The sequence below is a fragment of the Myotis yumanensis genome, unplaced genomic scaffold, assembly GCF_028538775.1.
Source record: "Myotis yumanensis isolate MYYU_CA2020_CCGP unplaced genomic scaffold, mMyoYum1.0.hap1 SCAF_2, whole genome shotgun sequence".
Lineage (NCBI taxonomy): Eukaryota > Metazoa > Chordata > Mammalia > Chiroptera > Vespertilionidae > Myotis > Myotis yumanensis.
The window spans coordinates 64,187,150-64,215,118 of record NW_027223753.1 but is presented as its reverse complement, the minus strand read 5'-3'; the positions used below and the strand labels follow the sequence as shown (position 1 = coordinate 64,215,118).

Sequence of the window (27,969 nt, the reverse complement as noted above, 5' to 3'; positions counted from 1 at the left end):
TTTAAAAAACAAGTCAACATTTAATAAATGTTCATAGAAGAGGAATGAACTGAAGAGGAGACTGAAAGAGGTGAGAGGAAAATCAAACACATACCCAGTTCAGCTCTAATCACAACCTGTCTTGAAATCTTCATGACAATCTTAGATTCCTTTAGAGGTATGTAGGCAAAACTGTGAATCTATATGCAATTATAGCTCTCAGATCAGTCACTTCCTTTTGTAGACAAAGTTGTGTTGAAACACATCTATAACCGTTCACATATACGTATGGCTCTTTTCTTACTACAACAGTAAAGTTGACATATGCGACAGAGACCACATGACCCACACCTTAAAATAACTTATTATCTGGCCCTTTAGGAAAAGGTTTGCTGATCTCTAATCTAGATTTTAATCACATTTGAAAAAAAAAGTCCAATCAATGCAAAACTGATGCATATTGTACTTCCGGATTTGTACAGTGCATAACTGTATAAAATTGCCTTCAATAAGAAGAAAAATATGGTGAAAATTTCAAAAATTTGCTAAGCAACCTAGAAACTAACTTAAGTAGAAAAGAAAATTATTATCTAAAGAGAAGACTGAAAAATAAATAATGATTTTTTGAAAATAAATAAATAAAGCCATGGCTTTTGTGGCTCAGTTGGTTGGGGTTCGTTCCATCCATCAAAAGGTCACTCGTTCAATTCCTGGTCAAGGCTCATGCCTGGTTTCAGTCTTAATTCCCAGTAGACAATCAATTGATGTTTCTCTCTCACATTGATGTTTCTTTCTCTCTCCTTCCCCCTTCCTCTCCCTCTCAAAGCAATAAAAAACACATTTAAATAAACAAATAAATAAATAAATAAATAAATAAATAAATAGAAGGCGAATACTTTTAAAATTAATGTATTATGTTTAACCCAATCCTATTTCCTGTTATAAATTTGGTATAGGGGCTTGGTTTAATTAGTCTAATGATAAATATGAATGAGCAGGAAAAATAGCTTAATATTTTTAACCTGGCATAAAATATAATGTTACTAGAATTTAAAAGGGATAATAAAGTTAGAACAATTAAATTCTGTGACACTGATCCAAATATAGACATACAGATATGTGGAACAGAAAAATATGTAGAAGATTTTAATATTTAGGACAATGTTACAAATCAGTAGTGAAGTGCTGTGCTGAATGCTGAGGGGCTCATTAACACATGAAGAGTTCACAGGCATTAGAAATTTAGGTAACACATTAGCAAATCATTTCCACATAATAAGATCAGTACTAAAATAGAGGTTAGTTTACAGTCCTAAAATAGCACAAAGGAAATGCACTTAGCCTAACATGCATTTCCCAGAAGATTTGGTTTAGGAAACTGCAATTGGTTTGAATCTTGGATAAATTAGAGGTAGCCAAGAGAATATGACAGAAAAAATACTCTAGGGTGAATGGAACAGCATGAGGAAAGACATGAGCACATAGAGTAACTTGATCTCTTCAAGGAAGCCTTAAGCAGTTATATTCACTACAACATAAAGTGAAAAATAGGAAGTGTCGATACTTGGTTAAGAGGTATTTTTTTAATTGAATTTATTGGGGTGACATTGGTTTACAAAACCATACAGGTTCCAAGTTTACAACTCGATAAAACATCATCTGGATTCTCACCTCAAACAGTACATAAAAACAATGGCCTAAAATAAATATTTTTTAAATCATAAGTAATAAGAGTAGGTGAAAGAATATTTAAATAGGAATAAATGTTTAAATTTAAATATGATTTAAAAAGTAATAAAAGGCTGACAGCTTTATTTAATTATATACAAATTTAAAACTTTTTTCATCCTAATTTTTTAAAAAATTCAAAGATTTAAGGAGATACACCAAAGTATTAAGTGGTTCCAGTGGTTATTTGGGGTAATTTTTAATTTTGTGTATTTACAAGTGTTCTATAGTGATAATGTTTGAGAGTAGGTGGAAGGTTATCCTTAACAATATATTTTAAAAATAAAATGACACACTACAAAATGGATGGAAATTAGCAATAAAATAGGACAGATTAATACATAATGTCCCTAATATACAAATATTTTTAAGTGACTCTCAAAATATGTGGGCAAAGGGCATGATCAAGCAACACATAGAATATCATGGATAGCTGATAAACAAATGGAAAAAAAATTACACCAAATTCATTAAATATAGACACTTTTAAAGTACTCGATTGTCCATCATATTAACAAAGAATTTTAAAAGTATTCTGTGTTGGTATGCATTCAAAGAAATAGGTTTTAATTTTTCTATGTTGCTTTTTTAATTCTAATTATTGCAACCTTTTTAGAAATTGACTTGACTTTTGACCAAATAATACATTTCAGAATGTGTTCTAAGGGGAAAAGTGCAGACTATACACAAAGACTTGTGCACAAAGATGTTTCTCTCAGTGTGTTTATAATAAGATAAGAATACATTCTGAGAATAATCCATAAATTTTTAAATATTACTCATAATCTTATCTAATACAGCATGAATATGCAAATTGACTGTCACACAGTGACCGACAAGATGGCTGTGCCCACAGCAGAGGCCAAGTTCCCGTAACGAACCTTAATGAGCAATGAGCAGGGACCTGAGGCTGAGCCTCCTGCATGGTGGGGCTTGACAGGGGACCTCAGGCCATGCCCCTTCAGGCGAGGGGCACTGCCTGAAGTCCCCTGTCAAGCCCTGCCAGGCTGGGGGACCTCAGGCCGCACCCTCTGCCCAACAGGGCTTTGACAGGGGACCTCAGGCCACATTCCCCACCTGGCGGAGTTGATGCGGGACCCCAGGCCGCACCTCCCCCCCCCCGCCCCAGCACCAGGCTGGGGTACCTGAGGCCATGCCCCACACCCCAGTGCCAGGCCGTGAGACCTGAGGCTGCACCCCCTGCTTGGCAGGGCTTGACAGGGGACTTCAGGCTGTGCCCCTCACCCTGGTGCCAGGCCAGGGGACCTCAGGTCGCACCTTCCACCCTGGCATTGGGCTGGAGGACCTGAGGCCGCACCCCCTGCATGCAGGGCTTGATGGGGAACCTCAAGGTATGCCCTCCACCCCAGCCTGGGGGACCTCAGGCCGCACCCCCCTCCCTGGTGCTGGGCCAGGCAACCTGAGGCCGTGCCCCGCACCTGGCGGGGCTTGACGGGGGTTGGGCCAGCCAGGTCTGGATCTAGCCCAATGGGGATGGGGCCAGCTGGGTCTGGGTTTAATGTGATTTTGAGACACCACAGGTGGGTGGAGACTTGACTTGGTCCCACAGCACACCCCAGACTCTGACAGGAGGAAAATTTTCATATACATTTTACTAATTTTCTTTCATCTCTGACACTTCTATTATAGAGAAAGGGCAAATAGCAATATTAAAATATTTCCTCCAATTAATCTCCTTTTAATGTGCATGAAATTTGTGCACTCGGCCACTAGTATTTAATAAACCATAATTGAAAAATATCACTGACATCTTAATACCTTCAATAGTTATACATAGAGTCCAATATAAGTGACACCAATATACCAACCTTATTTATAATCCTGTCTTTCGAAAGTTTATCTCAGTCATTTGACAATATCACATGAAGTTACACATCTTAACTTTCACGTATCACTGGTCCAACATGCATATAATAAACCCACAAAAACAACATTATACAAAAAGAAGAATTAAAAACAATGTACATATCTAATATTAAGAAAATGATTAATTTGTGATACTGTGGAATATTAAATGGAATGTTGTGTAGCCTTTGAATAAATTTGTTATGAAATATCTATAATAATAAAAGCAGAGGAGGAGAGAAAATGGCGGAGGCTTAGACAGACGTGTTGGTGCTTTGTCCCGGACCAGATAGGGGCGAGCAGCTGAAACGGGTAACAATCGGCCCGATCAAGCTGGGGAGGTTCAGCTGAGAGACAGTCTGCAGCCAGGAAAGACAGAAAACTCCTAAAAAATGCGGATGGTTAGAGATTGAGGCTGAAACCTCCCCCTGGGCGCCAGCGCAGCGGCGAGACCGCGCCATCTCAGGCAGCGTTCACCGGCATCCAGAGATCGGCTACTGACCCGGAGGCAACGATTCGCAAACAGCGCGACTGCAAGAGCCAAGGGGAGACCTGCACCCCTCCACGGAAAGATTCAAGCAACAGCGGCCTCCTGATCACCACACGCTCTGCCTGGGGAACAGTTGCTGAGTCTGAAGCCACCCTCCACCAGCCAGAAGAGCCACCACAACTGTGAACAGCACCCATCAGAGGCTCTGCTATCAACAGAGGAGCCGCTGCTACCACAACCGCCCAAGGAGCAACCACAGACCGAGGAGCCACTGCCACCCAGGGAGCAGCCACTGCCACCCAGGGTCCAGCCACTGAACGATTCAACAACAAGTAATGTCAGTGAGATCAAACATGGGTAGACAAAGAAACCCCCAAAGGAAAGAAAAGGAGGACTCGCCAGAAAAGCAGCTAAGTGAGACAGAGATATGCAACATGACGGAAAAAGAATTCAGAATAAGGTTCCTAGAGTACATGCACCGGATGTTCAAGAAGCAAGAAGAAACAGATGAAAAACTCAACTACGTATGCAAGAAGCTAGAAGAAACAGATGAAAAAATCAACAACTTAAGTAAGTCCCAAGAAGAAATGAAGAGCGACATAGCTGCAATAAAAAACACCATTGAAAGTATCAACAGTAGACTGGGAGAAGCGGAGGACCGAATCAGTGAATTAGAAGACAAGGAAGCAAAACACACTCAAACTGTACTGCAAATGGAGAAAAAAATTAAAAGACAGGAGGAGAGCCTAAGGGAACTTTGGGACAACATGAAACGAAGCAACATACGAATAATAGGGGTGCCAGAACAACAGAAAGATGAACATGGATTAGAAAACCTATTCGAAGAAATAATATCAGAAAACTTCCCTGAGGTGGGGAAGAAAAAAGTCACACAAGCCCAGAGAGTCCCAAACAAGGTGAACCCGAAAAGACCCACACCAAGACACATCATAATTACCATGGCAAATGTTCAGGATAAAGAGAGAATCTTACAGGCTGCAAGAGAGAGGCGGAAAGTAACATACAAGGGATCTCCCATTCGATTATCAAATGATTTCTCAACAGAAACACATCAGGCCAGAAAAGAATGGACGGAAATCTACAAAGTGATGCAAAGCAAAGGACTGAATCCAAGAATACTCTATCCAGCAAGGCTATCATTCAAAATTGAAGGGGAAATAAGAAGCTTCACAGACAAAAAAGGGCTAAGGGAGTTTATCACCACCAAGCCAGCCATGCAAGAAATGCTAAAGGGACTGGTGTAAAAGAAGAAATATCAAGCTCAGAAAGAAATCAGCCACACACACACACAAAAAAAGAAATGGCTACAAACAAGTACCTTTCAATAATAACTTTAAATGTAAATGGACTAAATGCTCCAAATAAAAGACATCGAGTGGCTGAATGGATAAAAAAACATGACCCATACATCTGCTGTCTACAAGAGACCCACCTCATTGGAAAGGACTCACACAGACTGAAAGTGAAGGGATGGAAAAATATCTTTCACGCAAATGGAAAGGAAAAGAAAGCTGGGGTAGCAATACTTATATCTGACAAAATACATCTCAAAGTGAAGGCCATAACCAGAGATAAGGAAGGCCACTTCATAATACTAAAGGGATCAATACAACAAGAAGATATAACCCTGGTAAACATATATGCACCCAATGCAGGAGCACCCACATACATAAGAAAACTTCTGGAAGATATCAGGGGAGATATCGACAATAACACAATCATAGTAGGGGACTTTAATACACCACTGACATCACTGGATAAATCCGCTAGACAAACAATCAGCAAAGAAACAGCAATCCTAAATGACTCACTAGATCAGATGGACTTAATTGACATCTTCAGAACTCTACACCCCACAGCTGCGGAATATACATTCCTCTCAGGTGCTCATGGGACATATTCAAAAATAGACCACATATTGGGTCACAAGCAAAGTCTCCACAAATTCAAGAAGATTGAGATCATAAAAAGCATCTTCTCAGACCACGATGGCATAATGTTAGAAATAAACTACAATAAAAACAACCCAAAATACTCAAACACTTGGAAGCTGAATAGCATGTTATTAAATATTGATTGGGTTACCGATGACATCAAAGAAGAAATTAAAAACATCCTGGACACTAATGACAATGAAAACACAACAATCCAAAACCTCTGGGACACAATGAAAGCAGTCCTGAGAGGGAAGTTTATAGCTCTACAGGCCTATCTCAAAAAACAAGAAAAAATGGTAGTTAATCATCTAACTCTACAACTCAAAGAATTAGAAAGAGAGCAACAAGAAAACCCCAGAGTGAGCAGAAGGAAGGAGATAATAAAGATTAGAGCAGAAATCAATGACATAGAGACCAAAAAAACAATACAGAAAATCAATGAAACCAAGAGCTGGTTCTTTGAAAGGATAAACAAGATTGACAAACCCCTCGCCAGGCTCACCAAGAAGCAAAGAGAAAGGTCCCAAATAAACCAAATCAGAAATGATAGAGGCGAAATAACAACAGACCCCACAGAAATACAAATGATTGTTAAACAATACTACGGGCAACTCTACTCCAACAAACTAGACAACCTGGAGGAAATGGAAAAATTCCTAGAAAAATACAACATTCCAAAACTCAAGCAGGAAGAATCTAAAAACCTCAATAGGCCAATAACTATGGAAGAAATTGAAGCAGTCATCAGAAAGCTTCCAGCAAACAAAAGCCCAGGGCCAGACGGCTTCACAGGGGAGTTCTACCAAACATTCAAGGAAGAACTAAAACCTACCCTCCTCAGACTACTACAAAAAATTCAAGAGGAAGGAACACTTCCAAGCTCATTCTATGAAGCCAGCATCACCCTAATACCAAAACCAGGTAAAGACATCACAATGAAAGAGAATTACAGGCCAATATCCCTCTTGAACATAGATGCCAAAATCCTCAACAAAATCTTAGCAAATCGGATCCAGCAGTACATCAGAAGGATCATACACCATGACCAAGTAGGATTTATCCCAGAGATGCAAGGATGGTACAACATCCGTAAATCAATAAATGTGATACATCACATAAACAAATTGAAAGAAAAAAACCACATGGTCATATCAATTGATGCAGAAAAAGCATTCGACAAAATCCAACACCCATTTTTGATAAAAACTCTCAGAAAGGTGGGAATAGAAGGATCATACCTCAACATAATAAAAGCCATATATGACAAGCCCACAGCCAACATCATACTCAATGGACAAAAACTAACACCATTTCCCCTAAGAACAGGAACAAGACAGGGATGCCCACTCTCACCACTCCTGTTCAACATAGTACTGGAAGTATTAGCCATTGCAATTAGGCAAGAAGAAGAAATAAAAGGCATCCAAATTGGAAAAGAGGAAGTAAAACTGTCCTTATTTGCAGATGACATGATATTATACATACAAAACCCTAGAGACTCCATCAAAAAGCTACTAGACTTAATACATGAATTTGGCAATGTAGCAGGATACAAAATTAACCCCAAGAAATCTGAGGCATTTCTATACACCAATAGTGAACTTTCAGAAAGAGAGATTAGAAAAACAATCCCATTTACCATCGCACCAAAAAAATTAAGATACCTAGGAATAAACTTAACTAAAGAGGTTAAAGACCTCTACTCAGAAAACTACAGGACGTTGAAAAAAGAGATAGAGGAAGACATAAACAGATGGAAGAACATACCATGTTCTTGGATTGGTAGAATCAACATCATTAAAATGTCCATACTACCCAAAGCAATCTATACATTCAACGCACTTCCCATTAAAATACCAATGGCCTTCTTCAAAGATCTAGAACGAACTCTCCAAAAATTCATCTGGAATAAAAAAAGACCCCGAATAGCTGCAGCGATCCTGAGAAAGAACAAAGTAGGTGGGATCTCAATGCCAGATATCAAACTGTATTACAAAGCCACTGTTCTCAAAACTGCCTGGTACTGGCACAAGAACAGACATATAGACCAGTGGAATAGAATAGAGAGTCCAGAAATTAGCCCGAACCAATATGCTCAATTAATTTTTGACAAAGGAGGCATGAACATACAATGGAGCCAAGATAGTCTCTTCAATAAATGGTGTTGGGAAAATTGGATAGATATATGCAAGAAAATGAAACTAGACCACCAACTTACACCATACACAAGAATAAACTCAAAATGGATAAAGGACTTAAATGTACGACAGGAAACCATAAAAATTCTAGAAGAATACAAAGGCAACAAAATCTCAGACTTATGCCAAAACAATTTCTTCACTGATACAGCTCCTAGGGCAGTTGAAACTAAAGAGAAACTGAACAAATGGGACTACATCAAAATAAAAAGCTTCTGCACAGCAAAAGAAACCATCAACAAAACAACAAGAAAACCCACCTCTTGGGAAAACATATTTGCCAACGTCATATCTGATAAGGGCTTAATCTCCAAAATTTATAGGGAACTCATACAACTTAACAAAAAGAAGATAAACAATCCAATCAAAAAATGGGCAAAGGATCTAAATAGACACCTTTCAAAAGAGGACATTCAGAAAGCCAAGAGGCATATGAAAACATGCTCAAAGTCACTAATCATCCGAGAGATGCAAATCAAAACAACAATGAGGTACCATCTCACACCTGTCAGAATGGCCATCATCAACAAATCAACAAACGACAAGTGCTGGAGAGGATGTGGAGAAAAAGGAACACTTGTGCACTGCTGGTGGGAATGCAGACTGGTGCAGCCACTATGGAAGGCAGTATGGAGGTTCCTCAAAAAATTGGAAATGGAACTCCCATTTGACCCTGTGATCCCACTACTAGGAATATATCCCAAGAAACCAGAAACACCTATCAGAAAGGATATATGTAACCAGATGTTCATAGCAGCACAATTCACCATAGCTAAGATCTGGAAACAGCCTAAGTGCCCATCAGTAGATGAATGGATTAGAAAACTGTGGTACATCTACACGATGGAATACTATGCTGCTGTTAAAAAGAAGGAACTCCTACCATTTGCAACATCATGGATGGAACTGGAGAGCATAATGCTAAGTGAAACAAGCCAGTCAATGAAGGAAAAATACCACATGATCTCACTCATTCATGGATAATAAAGACCATTACAAACTTTTGAACAATAATAGATACAGAGGCAGAGCTGCCTCAAACTGATTGTCAAACTGCAGTGGGAAGGCCAGAGTGAGTTGGGGGGCAGGAGGGAGGGGAGTAAGAGATCAACCGAAGGACTTGTATGCATGCATATAAGCATAACTAATGGACATAAGACACTGGGGGGTAAGGGAAGGTAGGGGTTTGTCAAGGGCGGGGGGGGGGGGGGAAGGACACTTATGTAATACCCTTTGTAATACTTTAAGCGAAAAATAAAAAAATAAAAAAAAATAAAAATAAAAAATAAAAGAAAAAAAAAAGAAAAAAAAAAAAATAATAAAAGCATAATATGCTTATTAGACCAGAGAGCCGAGCGACCTTCCAGACGATCTTTTGGCTGCGAGGGCCGAGCCCCTTGCACAAATTTTGTGCATCGGGCCTCTAGTTTACAACAATATAATACAGTATTTATATTTAGAATAGAATATTAAGCAAATAGCAGAAGGATACAGAATTATAAGTATGGTCCTACAAAAGAATTAGAAGACACTAGAAAGAATATTTATGGTGTTTGACTTAATCTGTTCCCACTTTTCAAATACTTTTAAATGAGCCTACTATAAAAATTTAGAAAAATAGTTTAAGATAACCAATCATACCAGTTTTACTCCCCATTATTACCTTTTTTAAAGGTCATGTGTTCACAAAATTGTGAGTATAACCTCATAGAAAACTTTAAATCTCTTGTTATTTTCTGAATCTTAAAAACATTTTTTGTTTTTCCAGAAAGATCAAAATTACTGTCTCTCCTGAAATATCAAAAAGTGCAAGTAGCTCTTTTGCATGACTGCAGAAATACCATTATATTGTAGCTGCTAAATAAGTATGAATTTATCTAAAATAATTCTAGCCAGTTAAATGGCTTCCACATCCTAAGAAGGTCCCTTAAATTAACCAATTTAATATTTAGGCAGTAAGGCAATTACTCAATATTTGTTTACTTAAAATTAAACTATTCAGTATCACAGTGACCAAGATTTCCATAACAGTCCCATCATGCATTTTGCTGCACCTTAGTGATTATCCCATGTGAACATGGTTACATCCATTCATAGGAAACAGGAATTATTCAACTGGACTCTACTGTGATAAAGTACGACAGCCTAGTTTTATATCATCCGAGACCAAATATTTGCTTCTTCAAAAATGCTATTTTTGTCACATATTTTCCCATAATGTTAAGTAAGTCTATCATCATCATGGCCATTAAATAAAATAACTTTTGAAACCCCTTAGCACAATATTTCATACTTAATAGGCACTTGTTGAGTGTTTATTGATGAATGAGTAAATTAGGGGATGAAAGAATAAATGGTACTATCTTTTCTTTTGAATCCAAGCATATCTTACTATTATTCACAAAAGAAACACATATGTATCAAAAGAGATATACTTTTGTTTATACATAAAGTAATGTGAAACATTCATAAATGTATTGTGATATATTACATGTGTTATCTTATAAATTCCACATTTAGATGCATATGTTAATTAAAATATAGAATAATCTTTGATTCTCAGATTTTAAATTTTATTTTAATACAGGGACCGCGAGGACTGCAAGGCGATGCTGGGCCTCCTGGAGAAATGGGTACTGAGGTAATATTTTGTGGCTGTTTCTTGTTAGTTCATTAGTGCTTAATACTTTCTGTAAGACTCCTCAATGTATAATTGATATATTAAATATATATTATGGAGAATAATTCCATAGTGTTTCATTTCATATTCAGAAAGTAAAGCCTAAAATTCCATTAAAAGCAGATGACTATTCTGTGGACCTAATTTTATATACGTAAAATTTTCCTCTTAACAGCTAATTTAAATGACAGAATAGAACATGAATAAAACTTTCCCTTAATCTATTGAAAGTTAACTTGATAACTTTCTATGTTATGTCTTACTTATAGAAAAATATTGAAAATTGACCCCGGTTCAGCATATATTCTGGAATAATAACCCCCAGTTGTTATGATTGTAAAATCTAATTACTATTTCTGTTGTTTATTCAGTTTAGCACTAAATAAGTTGTACATAAATTCTCTCCTTCCTTGGCTTCTTTGCAACTGCTGTCTCTTGGTTCTGCTCTTTACCTTCTGATGAGCCTTTCTCAGTTTTTATGTGAAGCTGTCCTTCCTCAGCTTAGCAGTCGTATGATCACAGTGACTTTAGCAGTATTATTCTGACAGCTCTCAGCTGGATAGCTCTAATGCATGCCTCTGTCTTCAGCTCCACTTACTTATTTTCTGTTGTCTTTTACATATGTACCTAGATATCCCACATCCATCTCAAATTAAAATATCTAAACCAAAACCATTACTTTCCCACTGTTCTATCTTCTGTTACTCCCATCTCACTGAAAGATAACCCTTTGGCCCACTAGTCTTAAACTGAGTCCTCCTAGACTTCACTTCCTACTTCATCCTCTCCAATCATCCATCTTTCCCCTTAGAATAAGTCCCCCCCTCTCCTCCGCTATGTCTCAACTCTAACCTTTCCTTTTCATCACTATTGCCAGTACTCCGGTCCTCTGTTTTTATCCCATATTTCGCCCAACTTCCATCATTTCTTAGCTTGTTGCCTGTTTATCTTTGTCATATCATCTCTCTCCTTAAAATTTTTTAACGGTTCTCATAGCTTTAATAAAATGTCAATTTCTTAACATGATAAATAATATTCTACATTATTTAACCTCTGCAGATTTTTCAAACACATCCCAACAAAACTTTTCTCCTCCCCTATGTGTTCAGTTCTCCTCCCCTATTTTTAATGCCATGATTTTTTGTTTTGCATTGTGTATTATCGGGGATAAAAGGATGGCTGAGATATGGTCCCTGACTTCTTTAGGAGTTTATAATCTACTAGGGCAGTGGTCGGCAAACTGCGGCTCCTTGAGTGTGGCTCTTCCACAAAATACGCGCGTGGGCACGCACATACAGTGTGATTGAAACTTCGTGGCCACACTCAAGGGGCCAAAGAGCCGCATGTGACTCGTGAGCCTCAGTTTTCCGACCACTGTACTAAGGGCCCAGTGCATGAATTCGTGCAGCTTGAAAGGAACTGTGGGCCACAGGGCTGCGGTAGGCACAGGGGTAGGTCTCAGCCCATCCTCCACACCCCCGCCCAGCCCCTCCCACCGCAGCCCCTGGTCCTCTGTCTGCCAGCAGCCCCTCTCCTGCTGCTGTTGCAGCTCGCACCCGCTGACAGCGCAGAGCAATTGGGGCCGGAGCCAGCAGCGGGTATGAGTGTGACTGGCGCCTTCAGCGGGTGCAAACATTGGCTGCTGCCCCAATCACCCCTCAGGAGCAGGGGGAGGTGGAGAAGCCCTCAGGGGCGATCAGGGCCGGCAGCCGCCACTCGCACCTGCTGATGGCACCGAGTGATTGGGACTGGCACCAGGCACTGGCAGTGTGTGCGAGTGGTGGCTCTGGTGCCGGGTGCAGGTGTGAGTGGGGCCGGCGCCGGCAGCAGGTGCAAGCACCAGGCAGGACCGCAGCTCGCGGGAGCAAAGAATTTTCAGTAACCACCAGTGGCTCACCCCAATGACAGTGGCTTGTGCCCCACCTTGTTCTGGCACCCCGGCTCACCTGCTCCACCATCCCACCATGGCCAACACCTGCCATGTTCCACACACGCCCCCTGGTGGTCAGCAGATGTCATAGCCACCAGTTTTTCGGTTGTTCTGGTTGTTCTGCCATTCCATCTATTTGCTTGTTAGCCTTTTATTTTATAGGATTCTAAAACATAACCATACAAAAGATCATTATGTTACAATGCTTTAAACCCAATGATGGAGATATTCACAGGGGATTTAAGAGCACTTAACCTCACCTGGGTAAGGAAAACAGAAGACGTGTGTATGTGTGTGTGTGTGTGTGTGTGTGTGAAGGAGGTATGAGATGAGTTTTAAGGATTGAGTAAGTGTCAGCCCTATGAAAAGAAGGAATAAGAATAAGGGAATTCCAAGAAAAGGGATGCATGAGCAGAAGCATGCAAACATGAGGCAGTGTGGCTTCACTGATACTTAAAGTCAAAGCAAGAAGTGATAATAGATGAAGTTGTATCATGAAAAGTCTTGTGTACTCTGTTAAGAAGCTTGAACTTGCCGAAACCGGTTTGGCTCAGTGGATAGAGCGTCGGCCTGCGGACTGAAAGGTCCCAGGTTCGATTCCGGTCAAGGGCATGTACCTGGGTTGCGGGCACATCTCCAGTGGGAGGTGTGCAGGAGGCAGCTGGTCGATGTTTCTCTCTCATTGATGTTTCTAACTCTCTATCTCTCTCCCTTTCTCTCTGTAAAAAATCAATAAAATATATTTTTTTTTAAAAAAAGAAGAAGCTTGAACTTCACATGTTATGGGCTATTGTAATTGTTGGGTATAAGCAAAGTGGTGATAAAGTCAGATTTGAAATATAATCCTAGCAGTTGCAAGGAGTATGTACTTGAGAAGACAAAAATGAAGACATGTAGACCTACTAAAAAGCTATTGCCTTCAACCAGGCAAGGAATGATGGCAGTCTGAACTAAAGTGGTAGGCATAGAAAAGGAAAGGAGGGGATTGATTTGAGAAATGTTTGTTATATAAATTGTGAAACCCTGCATATTTGTGGGATATGGAAAGTAAAGGGAAAAGAGAACTAAAAAATGATTCCCAGATTTCTAGGTTGTGCAACAGGATGGACGGTAATACCCTTTTCTGAGACCAAGGCTTAGGGAGCTTAAGATCAGAATCTGCCTGACTGCCCGACCTAAATAGTTAATGAGTAGCAGAGTTGGGCTTTAAATCCACATCTGACTCCAAAGCTAATGATGATAAGCTACTCTAATACACATCCTCTGAGCCTGAGGAAAGCTGAGAGAAGCCATACCTCATACCCTGAAGTTGTTTTAACAGAGTAGGAGACAAGAATTCTGTTGTGATGAGGAGCAGGGGTTGAGCAGATCAGTTGAGAAAAATATGCTGATTTAGAATAGTAGTTGAGGATAATGGAAGTGGGAAATGACAAGTTAAAAAACATATATACCTTATTAAAAGTCAAGCTGAAGCAGAAGACTGAATTTGCATTAGATTAATTATGATGAAGAAGATAATAGCCAACAATTCTGGAACACTTTCTGTGTGATTAGGTTTATTTAAATGTGCTTTGTTGTATTAATGAACCATTACAACACCCTATGACAGGGGTACTCAAACTTTTTAAACAGGGGGCCAGTTCACTGTCCCTCAGACTGTTGGAGGGCCAGACTATAGTTTAAAAAAAACTATGAACAAATTCCTATGTACACTGCACATATCTTATTTTGAAGTAAAAAAACAAAACGGGAACAAATACAATATTTGTATTTGCATGTGGCCCGCGGGCCGTAGTTTGAGGACCCCTGCCCTATGAAGTAGATTGAGTTGTTACACTCATTCTGCAGATGAGGAAACTAAGACATGAAATGGTTAAGTATCTTGCTCAAGAGCAAAGCTAGTAGTAGTGATAGAGCCTACATTTAAATTTAGGTGATTTCTCTACACATACTATTCTCTTAGCCACTGTGCCTCTCAACATGTAATGATACCATTTTGTACAAATGTGTAACTTTTCCCACCAGTATTCTACTGAGAATATAAATTTAAAAGGGTATTTTAAGTGCTAATTCGAGATTGGTATAAAAATAGGTACCACATATCTCTCCATGCTGTCGCAAAGGGTAAATTTTTATTTCCTCTTACAGCAGAGTAGTATTCCATTGTGTAAATGTATCACAACTTTCTTATCTACTATGCTAAGTCAAATAAGCCAATCAGAGAAAGATAAGTACCATATGATTTCACTCATATGTGGAATTTAATGAAAAAATTGAACTACCAAGCAAAATAGAGGCAGACTCATAGATGGAGTGCAGTCAGGTAACTGGGGGGTGGGGAAGGGTGGGGAAGGGACAGAGCAATAAAGAAAAAAATGAGAGACAACTCATGGACATGGACAATAGTATGGTGATTGCAGGGTGGAGAGGGGTGGGTGAAGAGGGAAGAGGACATAGAGGGGATAAAAGGTGATGGGAAAAATTAAATTACAAAAAAGTATATAAAATAAAAAACAGGGACCACAGAGATCAGAATATCAGCTATTCGATTTAGCCTAAGAAAGGGATAAAAGAAACCAAGAAGAGCTGACAGATTGGGAGAAATTAAGAACTGGAAGAGGCCCCTGAGATTAAAAGTAATTTTGATATAGAAGAAATCCTAAAAGTGTTGGAATTCTCTCTCAAGAGATAAATTTAATCTCAGGGTGGGATATTAAATTCTGTAGTTTCTGGGCCAGAGCAGAAACCCAGGCATCTCACTTCATAGTCTGTCCTCCCAAGTGCTGTCTCACAGTAGAGCAGTCACAAAGTAGCCAATAGAAAAATTTAAATGATATAACTGTTTAAAAGTTGATGAAATCCTGGTAAAACAAGGGAAGTATAAGGGAACTAAACTTTAGCAAGGAGATATATCAAGGAATAGAGGTATAACTTTGAGTTATAGAAGTAACCATCAGGAGAACTGAAAACAGAGATTGTTTTATAAAGTAGTTGCCTCTGAGGAAGGGGACTTCAGCTTTTCATTGTAAGTCCTTCTGTACTGGTGTGCATGGATAGCTTCTTTAAAAAGCAAAGTGAATATGGATTGCGGAAGCTAAGTCAAATGAAAAATTGGGCTTTCTTTCATTGAAAGTACTAAGATGACATATATGATGTTTTAGTCTATAACAAGTATAAGGAACACTGTAACCCATGGATCAGAACTACTAAGGAAAGAAAGCAAACAGAAAACTTTAGGTCAAGATATTATTATGAACTAATGCTTTAAACTACCCCTCTACTCCAGAAACATGGGAATTATAGAATACAGATTATGTCTTTACACACACACATATATACATACATTGCACACACAGTGAAGGAGAGAGAAGAAGAAAGGATTGGAGAAGAGAGAGGGGTAGTGAGGAAGGGGGAAAGGGAAGGTATGCATCAGCATTCTCAAAAACAAAATAAATATCTTTAAGAGACAAAAAAAATACAACAGCAATTGTAGGAATACAGGCCTAGAAATAGCCAGTGATTGCAAGAAGTATGTTTTCAGGGTAAAAGGAACTAAAAGCTTTTCAACTGGACCCATTTATGAAAGGAAAGTGGAAAAAATCTCATAAATATATAGATAAAATTTTTTATAATGTGAATAAATTTGTATCCTTTTTGTATGACATATTTTATAAAACCAATAAAGAAAACTAAAATTTTTTAGAGGAAGTATATTGTAGAGGACTTAACAGAAATGGATGGGAAGGGTAAAAAGTGAAAACACACAGAAAATAGTATGAGAATAGAAAATTAGAAAAAAAATGGGAAGTAATTTGTCTTTGACCAAGGATTAAAGAATGAGTGGAACAATTAAAAGAAACTGATCTTAAAAGATTTTATTTTAGCCTTGTCAATGTGGCTTAGTGGTTGAATATTGACCTATGGACCCATTCCTGGTCAGGGCATGTGCCAGGTTGCAGGGTCTATCCCCAGGGTGGGGTGTGCAGGAGGCAAATCCCCATTGTGGAGCATGCAGGAGGCAACCGATAAATGATTCTCTCTCATCATTGATGTTTCTATCTCTCTTCCTCTCCCTTCCTCTCTGAAATCAATAAAAATATTTATAAAAGGTTTTTATGTTAGGTTATGTTGTTTTGACATTTTAACTGTTAAAAAGTCTCAGATATTATCTAGTCTTATGCCATGAAGTTTATAAATGAGTATCAAAGACCCTCTCCTGGGCATAGATATCTTACCCTTGGGCTACAAACTTCTAACATCTTATGATGTTGTTATTACATTTGTAAATGGTTAAGGAATGTGTACAAATGATGTGTCAAATCATTCTCTTGTAGGGACCTTCAGGTATTGAGGGAGAGTCTGGTCTGCAAGGAGAGCCAGGTGCAAAGGTAACCTTCCTAAGTGGTAAAGGCAGGCGGGCCGGGTGTGTGTGTGTGTGTGTGTGTGTGTTGGCCACCTTTTGGCAAAACCACCTTGAAAGTAGGTGAAGGACAGCAGATAAAAATGTAACGTATTCTCAAATGAGCCAGAAAAAAATTTTTGTCAGAAAAATATTATCTGCATATGTGTGTATAGATCATATATATACATATTTATATATATGAGAAGGGATAGAAATAATAAAACTAATGAGCAAAATATCAATAAATTAATCTGGAGAAAAGGAAACAATGAGAAGTGTTTCAGAACCGCTATCCCCATGGTATGCTCCCATAATTATTAAACATCCAGGTTCAATAGGAAGAGCTTACTCTTTCCCTTTGTGTCTTCAGGGAGATGTTGGACCTGCAGGCACTGCTGGAGTTACTGGGGAGCCAGGGTTACGGGTAAGGATCTATTAGAAACCATTTTAGTGCACTGCCCAACTATTTTAGACACTCAAAATCTAGCCTAAAGACCGCAAGAATTGCATAATAAACTTTTCTGTTGCATTTAGAAAATGTGTCTGTATTTTGTAATTTCAAAGCTCCATGCCAAACTCTGTTCACATTGCGATTTAGTAGCATTTAGAGTCCTAGCCTCATGTTCTTTTCTCAGAATCAGGTGTACTCTGCAGAACCCTTGCCAGGTGTCACAGATTATCACTAATGTTAGCATTAAAAAGAAATTCACAAGTACTAGTGATCAACTCTCAGTCTAATTCCTGACCTCACAAGACAGATAAAAGATTGAAATCCAATTTATATTGAAAAATAACTAGTCATGTAAGCTCATTCAAGGAAATAATTGCAAATAGTTGTAAATAGATAGCTTACACAAGTTATTCTAATAGAGACAGCCTTTAATTTGATCTGTGGTAAGTTCTTTCCTAAGATAACAGAGCCTACATAATTTTGAGACATTTGTTTACTAAGAGCCAAAGTAGGGAGATATATTTTGCATCCAGTTTCTTCTATGTTTTTCTCTTTTTTTGCAGGAGGGTGGGGCAGGCAGTGTGGCATCAGAGTAATGCAAGTGTCAGTGGTGGGAGCGGTGGGACAACTGTGAAGATGCATTGATTAATTTACTTTCAAATAGTTCAGGTAGCAAGAGAGCCAGTGCTACTTTATTAGCTTCACAAAGCATGGCTCTGCCTGTCTATGAGTTCTGTATCTATGAGACAGCTTCTTGATGTATCAGGGTCTCACTGTTGCTTCTCCTATGTAAAAATAGACTCTAAAAATAAGGCACACTGAATTTAATGGAATTAAGTTTTTATTAATCCCTGTCACTTTAGCATAGCAAAGTACTATGATTTTATGAGCTGTGGTGTTTGCAGTTTTTAAACTCAGAAACAGAGGTCTAACTGTATAAATTACCAAAGCTGCCAAGTGAATATATATTACCTTTTATTATCTAAAAGTTACTGATAGTCGGGGGCCATCTTGTAATTTGAATTCACAACACCATGATTCCTTAAATCATCTTTAGAGCTGTTCTAGAAAAATTAAATCATGCTTCTATACTGTCAAATATTCCTTATAAATAAAGTAGAAGTAGGAATAGATGCTGCTTTCTATAGATACCAGAAGCAAAGAAATAAAATAAAATGATTTAGCAAAATAATAAATTTTACTGTTTCTGCTACAAAATAGGGTGAGCCTGGAGCTCCTGGAGAAGAAGGTCTCCAAGGAAAAGATGGATTAAAGGTATATTATACTTTTAATATTATGTATAAAGTAGATGTTTTTGTGAAATCTTTAAACTATTATACAGAGTGGGGCAAAAGTAGGTTTACAGTTGTGAGTATGTGAAACAGAGTTTATTAATTAATTATTGTATTGTTATTATTTTGTTGTTGTTAATCCTTACCCAAGGATATTTTTCTCATTGATTTTTAGAGAGAGTGGAAGGGAGGGAGAGAGGAGAAGAAAGAGAGAGAGAAAAACATCAATGTGAGAGAGACACATTGATTGGCTGCCTTGTGCAAAAGCAGGGGAATGATCCTGCAACCCAGGTATGTGCCCTTAACCAGGAATTAAATCCATGACTCTTCCATGCCTGGGTTGACGATCTACCCACTGAGAAACACCGGCCATGGCTATTATATTATTTTCCATATGAACAACTGTAAACCTACTTTTGCCTCACCCTTTATATAACTATTTTTATGTTCTAAACAAAAATCTGTTTATTATGTGGTATAATTATTTTGCTACTTTCTCTTCCTTAAACATTTTTACTGGATTACAGGGGAGCCCAGGGGGAAGGGGACTTCCTGGAGAGGATGGAGAAAATGGAGAGACGGGCTTACCAGGGGCTGTAGGACCCTTGGGTAGACCAGGTCTAATGGGCCCTCCGGTGAGTACTGCTGGGTTCACTTTCAAATACTCATTGAACTCAGTCTCCTATGCATACACATACACACTTGCACACACACGCTTTCTAAACCTCTTATATGTGCCCTGAGTAATTGGAGGTGAAGAATTGTGGCTTGAGAGAGTGACAAACCAGGGTGATTATCAACCTACCTAACATCCAAGGAGGAAAGACACTGTTTCTATGTGTCACACGAGCCACTGAACTTTTTTTTCACATACTTTATTGAGATATAATTCACTTATACCATACTATGTTAAGTTTAAGGTGTACAACATAATGATTTGACATATGTATGTGTGTGTGTGTGTGTGTGTATATATATATATATATATATATATATATATATATATATATATATTAGTACCCGGTGCACAAAATTTGTGCGCTCGAGGGGGGAGGGTCCCTCAGTTATTAAACATTTTACAGCACAACACTGACCATAGTTGATTCATATCTTCAGTAATTGTCATCATTGCAAAGTTTTCAGTCCCCATATGGATTGCTGGATATAATAGGTGATGCGCTGTCCCTGTCCTTTGTAGTCTTTGTTACCTTAAGGACTCTAGTTTTCCATTTATATGTTTAAGTACCAACCTTACCCGCTTAAAAATGTAAGCTTTTAACACTGCTCTCTCTGTTCCGTATCCTTCCGATAAAAAGTGGAGTTGGGTTGCAGCACAGGAGAGAAATTCAGAAGGGGAATATTGAAGTAATGACTACAGTAGGAGAAGAGGGAACCTGTTTCCCTGGCCACAGGCATTGGCGCCCTGGACCACAGGGCTGGTAGCTTCTCTGGGTGGCTGCAGCCTGGGACCTGTGGCCAGTAGCTTGTCCATCTCCTGGGCTGCAGCCAGCCCCAGGCGCTGGCTCCAGGACCAAAGGTGGGAGGCTTCTTCTTCTGTGCTTCAAGGGAGGGTAGTCAGTTAAGTGTCATGCAGAAATAGGCATCACCAATTGCAGAAGCCAGGTGTGTGGGCAGGGAAGCCCCAGCCAGGGAAGCTGGCTGAGGCTGCTTCCCTGCCCACACACCTGGCTTCTGTGATCGCCCCTGCACTGGGCTTCTGTGGTCACCCATCCCAGAAGCTGGGTGCGGGGCAGGGAAGCCTTGGCCAGGGAAGCTGGCGCACCCAGTTTCTGTTGTCATGGATCGCAGATCGCAGACTCCGATCTCAGAAGCCGGTTGTTGGGCAGGGAAGCCGTGGCCGGGGATGCTGGCAGCGGACTCTTCCCTGACCCGCACCCAGCTTCTGCGGTCACAGATTGCAGAAGGTGCGGGGCCGGGAAGCTGGTGCACCCAGCTTCTGCAGTCTCCGATCTCAGAAGCCGGGTGGGGGGCCGGGAAGCCGAACTGGGGGCGGCTGCTTCCCTGCCTTTGCATCCGGCTTCTGTGATCGCCTTTGCACTGGACTTCTGGGGTCACTGATCTCAGAAGCCAGGTGCAGGGCAGGGAAATCGGGAAGCTGGCGGCAGCCGTTTCCCTGCCCCTGCATCCAGCTTCTGTATCGCTGTCTGTGTCTGCTTCCCTGCCCCACCCCCCAGGCTTCTCGGATCACCCACTGGTGGCAGGGCAAAGGCGGCAGTGTCCGGCCTGGGCAGCAGGGACCCGCAACTGCAGCGGCCCCGCGATTTCGGGCTCTGCTTTAGGCCCAGGCAAGGGACCCCTATTTTCCGTGCCCAGCTCCCATCGCTGGCTCCACCCCTACTTCCCGCTATCACTGGCCAGGGCGGCAAAGGCGCCCGATTCTCCAATCATGGCTGGGGGCAGGTCAAAGGCGGCCACAGGGCCGCCTTTGACCTGCCCCCTGGCTCTTAGCTCCCCCCTGGGTTTCCGGTCACTGTCAGTAGCAGGGGGCTTCTTCCTGCTTTCCCTTTTGTCTCCCTGCATTGTGCCTACATATGCAAATTAACCGCCATCTTAGTTGGCAGTTAATTTGCATATCGCCCTGATTAGCCAATGAAAAGGGTAGCGGAGTAACACCAATTTGCATGTTTCTCTTTTATTAGATAGGATATATATATACATATATATATATGTATATATATATATATATTGCTAAATGATTGCCATAATAAGGTTAGTTGACACAATTACCACCATAGTTACCTTTTTTTGTGTGTGTGGTGGAAATTTTTAAGATTTTCTCTCTTAGTGACTTTCAACTATACAACACAGTGTTGCTAAGTATAGTCACCAGGCTGTACATTAGATCCCCAGAACTTATCCATCTTATAACTGGAAGTTTGTGCCCACCCATTTCCCCCACTCCCTGCCCCTGGAAACCACCAATCTTTTCTGTTTCTATGAGCTCCGTTTTTTTAGATAACACCTGTACATGAGATCCTACAATATTTGTCTTCCTCTATCTGACTTATTTCACATTGCATAATGCCTTCAAGGTCCGTCCATGTTGTTGCAAATGGCAGAATTTTCTTCTTTTATAACTGAACTAGGGGCCCAGTGCATGAATTTGTGCACCTTGAAAGGAACTGTGGGCCGAGAAGCTGCGGTGTGCACAGGGGCAGGTCTCAGCCCATCCTCCACACCCCTCCTGCCACTGCCGCTCCCATTCACTAATGGCGCCAGCCACACTCACACCGCTGATATCACGGAGTGATTGGGGCCGGCACCAGCTGTGGGTGTGAACAGGGCCAGTGCTGTCAGCAGGTGCAAGCTGTCAGCGAATGCAAGCCACAGCTGCTGCCCTGATCACCCCTCAGGAGCAGGGGGAGGTGGAGAAACCCTCAGGGGCGATCGGGGCCAGCAGTCGCAGCTCGCACCCACTGACAGTGCCGAGCAAATGGGACTGGAACCGGGCACTAGCAGTGGGTGCAAGCGGCAGCTCCAGCGCCGGAAGCAGGTGTGAGCACCCAGTGGGACCGTGGTGCGTAGGAGCAAAAAATTTTCAGTAACCACCAGAGGCTCACCCTGATGACAGCAACTGGTGCCCACTGCCTTGGTCTGGCACCCCCGCTCACCTGCTCCACCATCTGGCCGCGGCCAATGGCTGCCATGTTCCGCACATGCCCCCTGGTGGTCAGCGCACGTCATAGCGACTGGTTGTTTGGTTGTTTAGTTGTTTGTTTGTTCCATCGTTCGGTCTATTTGCACATTAGGCTTTTATATATATACTAGAGGCCCGGTGCACAAAAATTTGTGCACTCGGGCGGGGGGGAGGTCCACCAGCCCGGCCTGTGCCCTGTCGCAGTCTGGGACCCCTTGGGAGATAACGACCTGCTGGCTTAGGCCTGCTCCCGGGTGGCAGAGGGCAGGCCCAATCCCTAAGTGCAGCCCCTGGTCAGGCTCAGAGCAGGGCCGATTGGGGAGTTGGGGCGCCGCCCCATCATGCACAGAGCAGGGTGGATCGGGAGGTTGCAATGCCACCCTCAGTCACGCTCAGGGTAGGGCCAATTGGGGGGTTGGGGCAACGCCCCCTGTCACACTCAAGGCAGGGTCGATGGGGAGGTTGCGGCGCCACCCACTGTCATGCACATTGCAGGCCGATCAGGGGGTTGGGGCGCTGCCCCCTGTCACTCACAGAGCAGGACCAATCAGGGGGTTGGGGCGCTGCCCCCTGTCACACTCAGGGCAGGGCCAATGGGGAGGTTATGGCTCTACCCTGTCACACACAGAGCAAGGCCAGTGGAGGGGGGTTGGGGCGCCACCTTCTATCACCCACAGAGCAGGGCCGATCAGGGGGTTGGGGCGCCGCCACTGTCACACTCGTGGCAGGGCCGATGGAGAGGTTATGGCTCTACCTTGTCACACACAGAGCAGGGCCCGTGGTGGGGGGGGGGGGGGGGGGGGTGAGGGAGGGTTGGGGCGCCGCACCCTGTCACACACAGAGCAGGGCCGATCAGGGTGTTTGTGCGCTGCACCCTGTCACACACAGAGCCGCAGGGCAATCAGGGGATTGGGGAGCTCCCCCCTATCAGGCACAGATCAGGGCTGATCAGGGGGTTGCAGCGCCTTCCCCTGTCATGAACAGAGCAGGGCTGATCAGGGGGTTTGGGCGCTGCCCCCTGTCACGCTGATCCCGGTGCTGGGAGCCTCGCTGCTCCGCTGATCCGGGTGCCGGGAGGCATATTACCCTTTTGCTATATAGAATAGAGGCCTGGTGCATGGGTAGGGGCTGGCTGGTTTGCCCTGAAGGGTGTCCTGGATCAGGGTGGGGGTCCCCACTGGGGTGCCTGGCCAGTCTGAGTGAGGGGCTGAGGGCCGTTTTCTGGCTGGCGAGTGACTGAAGCTTCCAACCGCTCCTTGTTTTCTTTTTTTTTTTTTTATTCTGGGCTAGCTTTAGCTCTGAGGCCTCGCTGCTGAAAACATCGATACAATGTTGCGGTCCGGCTGGCTTTCAGTCCGGCTGGTTTCTGGGGTTTTGTTTATCTTCTTATTTGTAACATAGTACATAGTTGCTTAGAGTTGCAGCTGAGAGGCCGGCAAGTTAGGCGGGGAACGTTGGAGTCCGCAGTCACTGGAGCAAGCAAGCCTCCCTGCTCGCTTCAGTGCATGGCTGCCGGCCGCCATCTTGGCTGACAGTTAATTTGCATAAGGATACGCTGATTAGCCAAAGGGAAGGGTAGCGGTCGTACGCTAATTACCATGTTTCTCTTTTATTAGTGTAGAAGATATAGATAATATTCCATTCTACATATAAACCATATATGTATCTGTATGTGTATAAACATTTTTTAATATTAGTTGGTCATATATCTCTGTTCTTGATTCTTTCCCATTGATCTATGTTTTAATGCCAGTACCATGCTGCTTTGATTAGTATAGTTTTGTATTGATTTTGTTTGAAATTAAGAAGTGTGATGTCTTCAGCTTTGTTCTCTCTCAAGATTGTTTTGGCTTTTGGAAGTCTTGTGGTTCCATGCAAATTTTAAGATTTTTTTTTTTATTTCTATAAAAAATGACATTAGAATCTTCTTAGGGATTATATTGAATCTATAGATGCTTTGGGTAATATGGACATTTTAATAATATTCATTATTTATCTATGAACATGCTAGCTCTTTGCATTTATTTGTGTCTTCTTCAATTTCTTTCATCAATGTCTTATACTTTTCTGTGTGCAGATATTTCATCTCCTTGGTTATATTTATTCCAATATTTTATTGTTTTTGATGCTATTTTAAATGGGTGTTTTTTTCATGTAATTCACTGTTAGTGTGTAGAAATGTGATGGGGTTTTATAGGTTCATTTTTTATCCTAAAATTTTACTGAATTAATTTATTAATTTTAACAGATTTTATGGTGAAGTTTTTAAGGTTTCCTATATATTAAAATCATGTCATCTTCAAACAGAGATAGTTTTACTGCTTCCTTTCTGATTTGGATGCCTTTTGCTTATTTTTCATGCCTAATTGCTCTGGCTAGGACTTCCTGTACTATATTGAATAGGAGTGGTGAGAGTGGGCACCCTTGTCTTGTTCCTAATCTTATGATGGAAAGCTTTCAACTTTTTATTTTTGAGTATGATGTTAACTGTGGATTTGTCATATATGACCTTTATTATATTTCTTCTATACCCAATTTGTTAAGAGTTTTTATCATGAAAGGTCATTAAATTTTGTCAAATGCTTTTTCTGCATCTGTTGATTATATGGTTTTTATCTTTAATTCTATGCATATGGTATATCACACTGGTTTATTTGCAGATGTTGAATCATCCTTGCATCCCCGAAATAAATCCCACTTTACCTTGGTGTATTATCCTTTTAATGTAAAGTTGACCCTTGAACAATGTGGGAGTTAGGGGCCCCGGCCCCCCATGCAGTTCAAAATTCACATATAACTTTTCATTCCCCCTAAATTTAACTATAATCCCTCAGTAGCCACAGGGAATTAGTTTCAGGACCCCTCCCCCCACAAACACACACACACACACACACACACACACACACACACACACTTGTGGATATTCAAGTACCTTATATAAAATGACATAGAACAATGCATAGTTGGCCCTCTACATCTATGGATTCAACCAACCATGGATCAAAAACAGTATTTTGGATCCACAGTTGGGAATCCACAGATACAAAACCAGGGATACAGAGGACCAACTGTATATTTTCTGGGGGGAAATCCATTTTTAAATGGACCCATGCAGTTCAAATCAGTGTGTTTCAAGGGTCAACTGTATTGTTGAATTAGGTTTGCTAATATTTTGTTGGAATTTTTGCATCTATTACCAGGGATACATGCCACAATTTATTTTTTCTTGTGGTCTCTGTCTAGTTTTATTATTAGGATAGTGCTGGCCTCATAAAATGAGCTTGGATGTATTTCTTTCTCTTTGCAATTTTGGAAGAGTTTGAGAAAGATTAGCATTAATGCTTGTTTAAATGTTTGGTAGAATTTATCAGTGAAATCTAGGTTTTTCTTTGTTGGGAGGTTTTTCATTACTGATTCAATCTTCATATACGTTATTGGTCTATGCAGTTTTCTATTTCTTCATTGTTCAATCTTGGTGGGTAGTATAATTTCAGGAATTTATCCTTTTTTTCTAGGTTGTCCAATTTATTATGATCCTTTGTCTTTCTGGAGTATCATTTATTATGTCTCCTCTTTCATTTCTAATCTTGAGTTCTCTCTCTGTCTTTGTAAGTTTAGCTGAAGGTTTGTCAATTTTGTTTAGCATTTCAAAAAACCAACTCATAGTTTTGTTTATCTTTTCTGTTATTTTTCTATTCTCTATTTTACCTATTTCTGTTCTAATCTTTATAATTTCTTTCTGCTGACATTGGTCTAAGGTTGTTTTTCTTTTTCTACTTCCTTGGGGTATAAAGCTAGGTTATTTATCTTTCTCTTTTTTTTAATATAGGCATTTATACCTATGAACTCCCTGCTTAGAACTGCTTTTGTTGCATATCATGAATTTTGATATGTTGTGTTTCACTTTTGTTTCAAGATATTTTTTAATTTCCCTTTTGATTTCTTTTTTTGATCCATTGGTTTGATTTCTTTTTTGATCTATTGGTTATTCAAGAATGTATTTTAATTTCCAAGTATTTGTGAGTTTTCCATCTTTCCTCCTATTGCTGATTTGTGGTTTTATACCACTATAGTTATAAAATATACTTGATATAATTTCTATCTTCCGGAATTTGTTGAGACATATTATGACCCTATATATGATCTATCCCTGAAAATGTTCTGTGTGGAATTGATAATGTGTATTCTACTGCTGTTGGGTGGGATATTCTGTACATGTCTGTTAGGTTCATTTGGTCTATAGTGTTGTTCAAATTAACTGTTCTTCAAATTCACTTATTGATTCTCTGTCTGGATAATCTAGCCATTGTAGAAAGGGGTATTAAAATTCCCAACTATTAGTACATTGCTGTTTATTTATCCCTTTATTACTGTTAGTATCTTCTTTATATATTTAGGTACTCTAATATTTGATGCATAAATATTTACAATTATTATATACTAGTAGCCCTGCACACGAATCCATGCGCCAGTAGGTTGCTGCCACCCTCCTGTAGCTCTCTGCCCACTGCCTTGCCCTCCTGTAGCTCTCCACCTGCTGCCTTGCCCTCCTGTAGCTCCCCCCACACCCTCCTCATAACTTGTTGCCTTGCTCTCTCCTGTAGCTCTCTGCAGCCTGCTTGTACCTTACCGGCCCACCCTCCTGCTGATCCGTGATCTGGTCATGACAGGCTTGGTTGTTGCGCCTCAGGGCGTAATGGCTAATTAGCATATTCCTCTCTTATTATATAGGACTAGAGGCCCGGTGCACAAAAATTTGTGCACTGGGGGGGGGGGGGGTGTCCCCCAGCCCGGCCTGTGCCCTCTCGCTGTCTGGGACCCCTCGGGAGATAATGACCTCCTGGCTTAGGCCTGCTCCTGGGTGGCAGAGGGCAGGCCCAATCCCTAGGTGCAGCCCCTGGTCGGGCTCAGAGCAGGGCGGATTGGGGAGTTGGGGCGCCGCTCCCTGTCATGCACAGAGCAGGGCAGATCAGGAGGTTGCGATGCCACCCTCAGTCACGCTCAGGGTAGGGCCGATTGGGGGGTTGGGGCACTGCCCCCTGTCACACTCAAGGCAGGGTCGATGGGGAGGTTGCGGCGCCACCCCCTGTCACGCACAGAGCAGGGCCCTTCAGGGGGGTTGGGGCTCCATACCCTGTCACACACAGAGCAGGGCCCATCAGGGGGTTGAGAAGCTCCCCCCTGTCACTCACAGAGTAGGGCAGATAGGGGAGTTGGGGCACCGCCCCCTGTCACACACAGAGCAGGGTGGATCAGGGGGTTGGGGCGCTGCACCCTGTCACTCTCAGGGCAGGGCCAATGGGGAGGTTATGGCTCTACCCTGTCACACACAGAGCA

At 41.3% G+C, this 27,969-nt stretch overlaps 1 protein-coding gene across 1 annotated transcript in view; it reads left to right on the top strand.

Annotated features, from left to right (window-relative positions):
• COL24A1 (collagen type XXIV alpha 1 chain) overlaps positions 1–27,969 on the top strand; it is a 335,909-nt gene that overhangs the window by 197,266 nt on the left and 110,674 nt on the right. Inside the window, exons 33-37 of the mRNA XM_070403718.1 lie at positions 10,807–10,860; positions 17,164–17,217; positions 17,602–17,655; positions 18,904–18,957; positions 19,502–19,609. Coding sequence (XP_070259819.1) covers positions 10,807–10,860; positions 17,164–17,217; positions 17,602–17,655; positions 18,904–18,957; positions 19,502–19,609 — 324 coding nt within the window. The remainder of the gene's footprint in view (positions 1–10,806; positions 10,861–17,163; positions 17,218–17,601; positions 17,656–18,903; positions 18,958–19,501; positions 19,610–27,969) is intronic.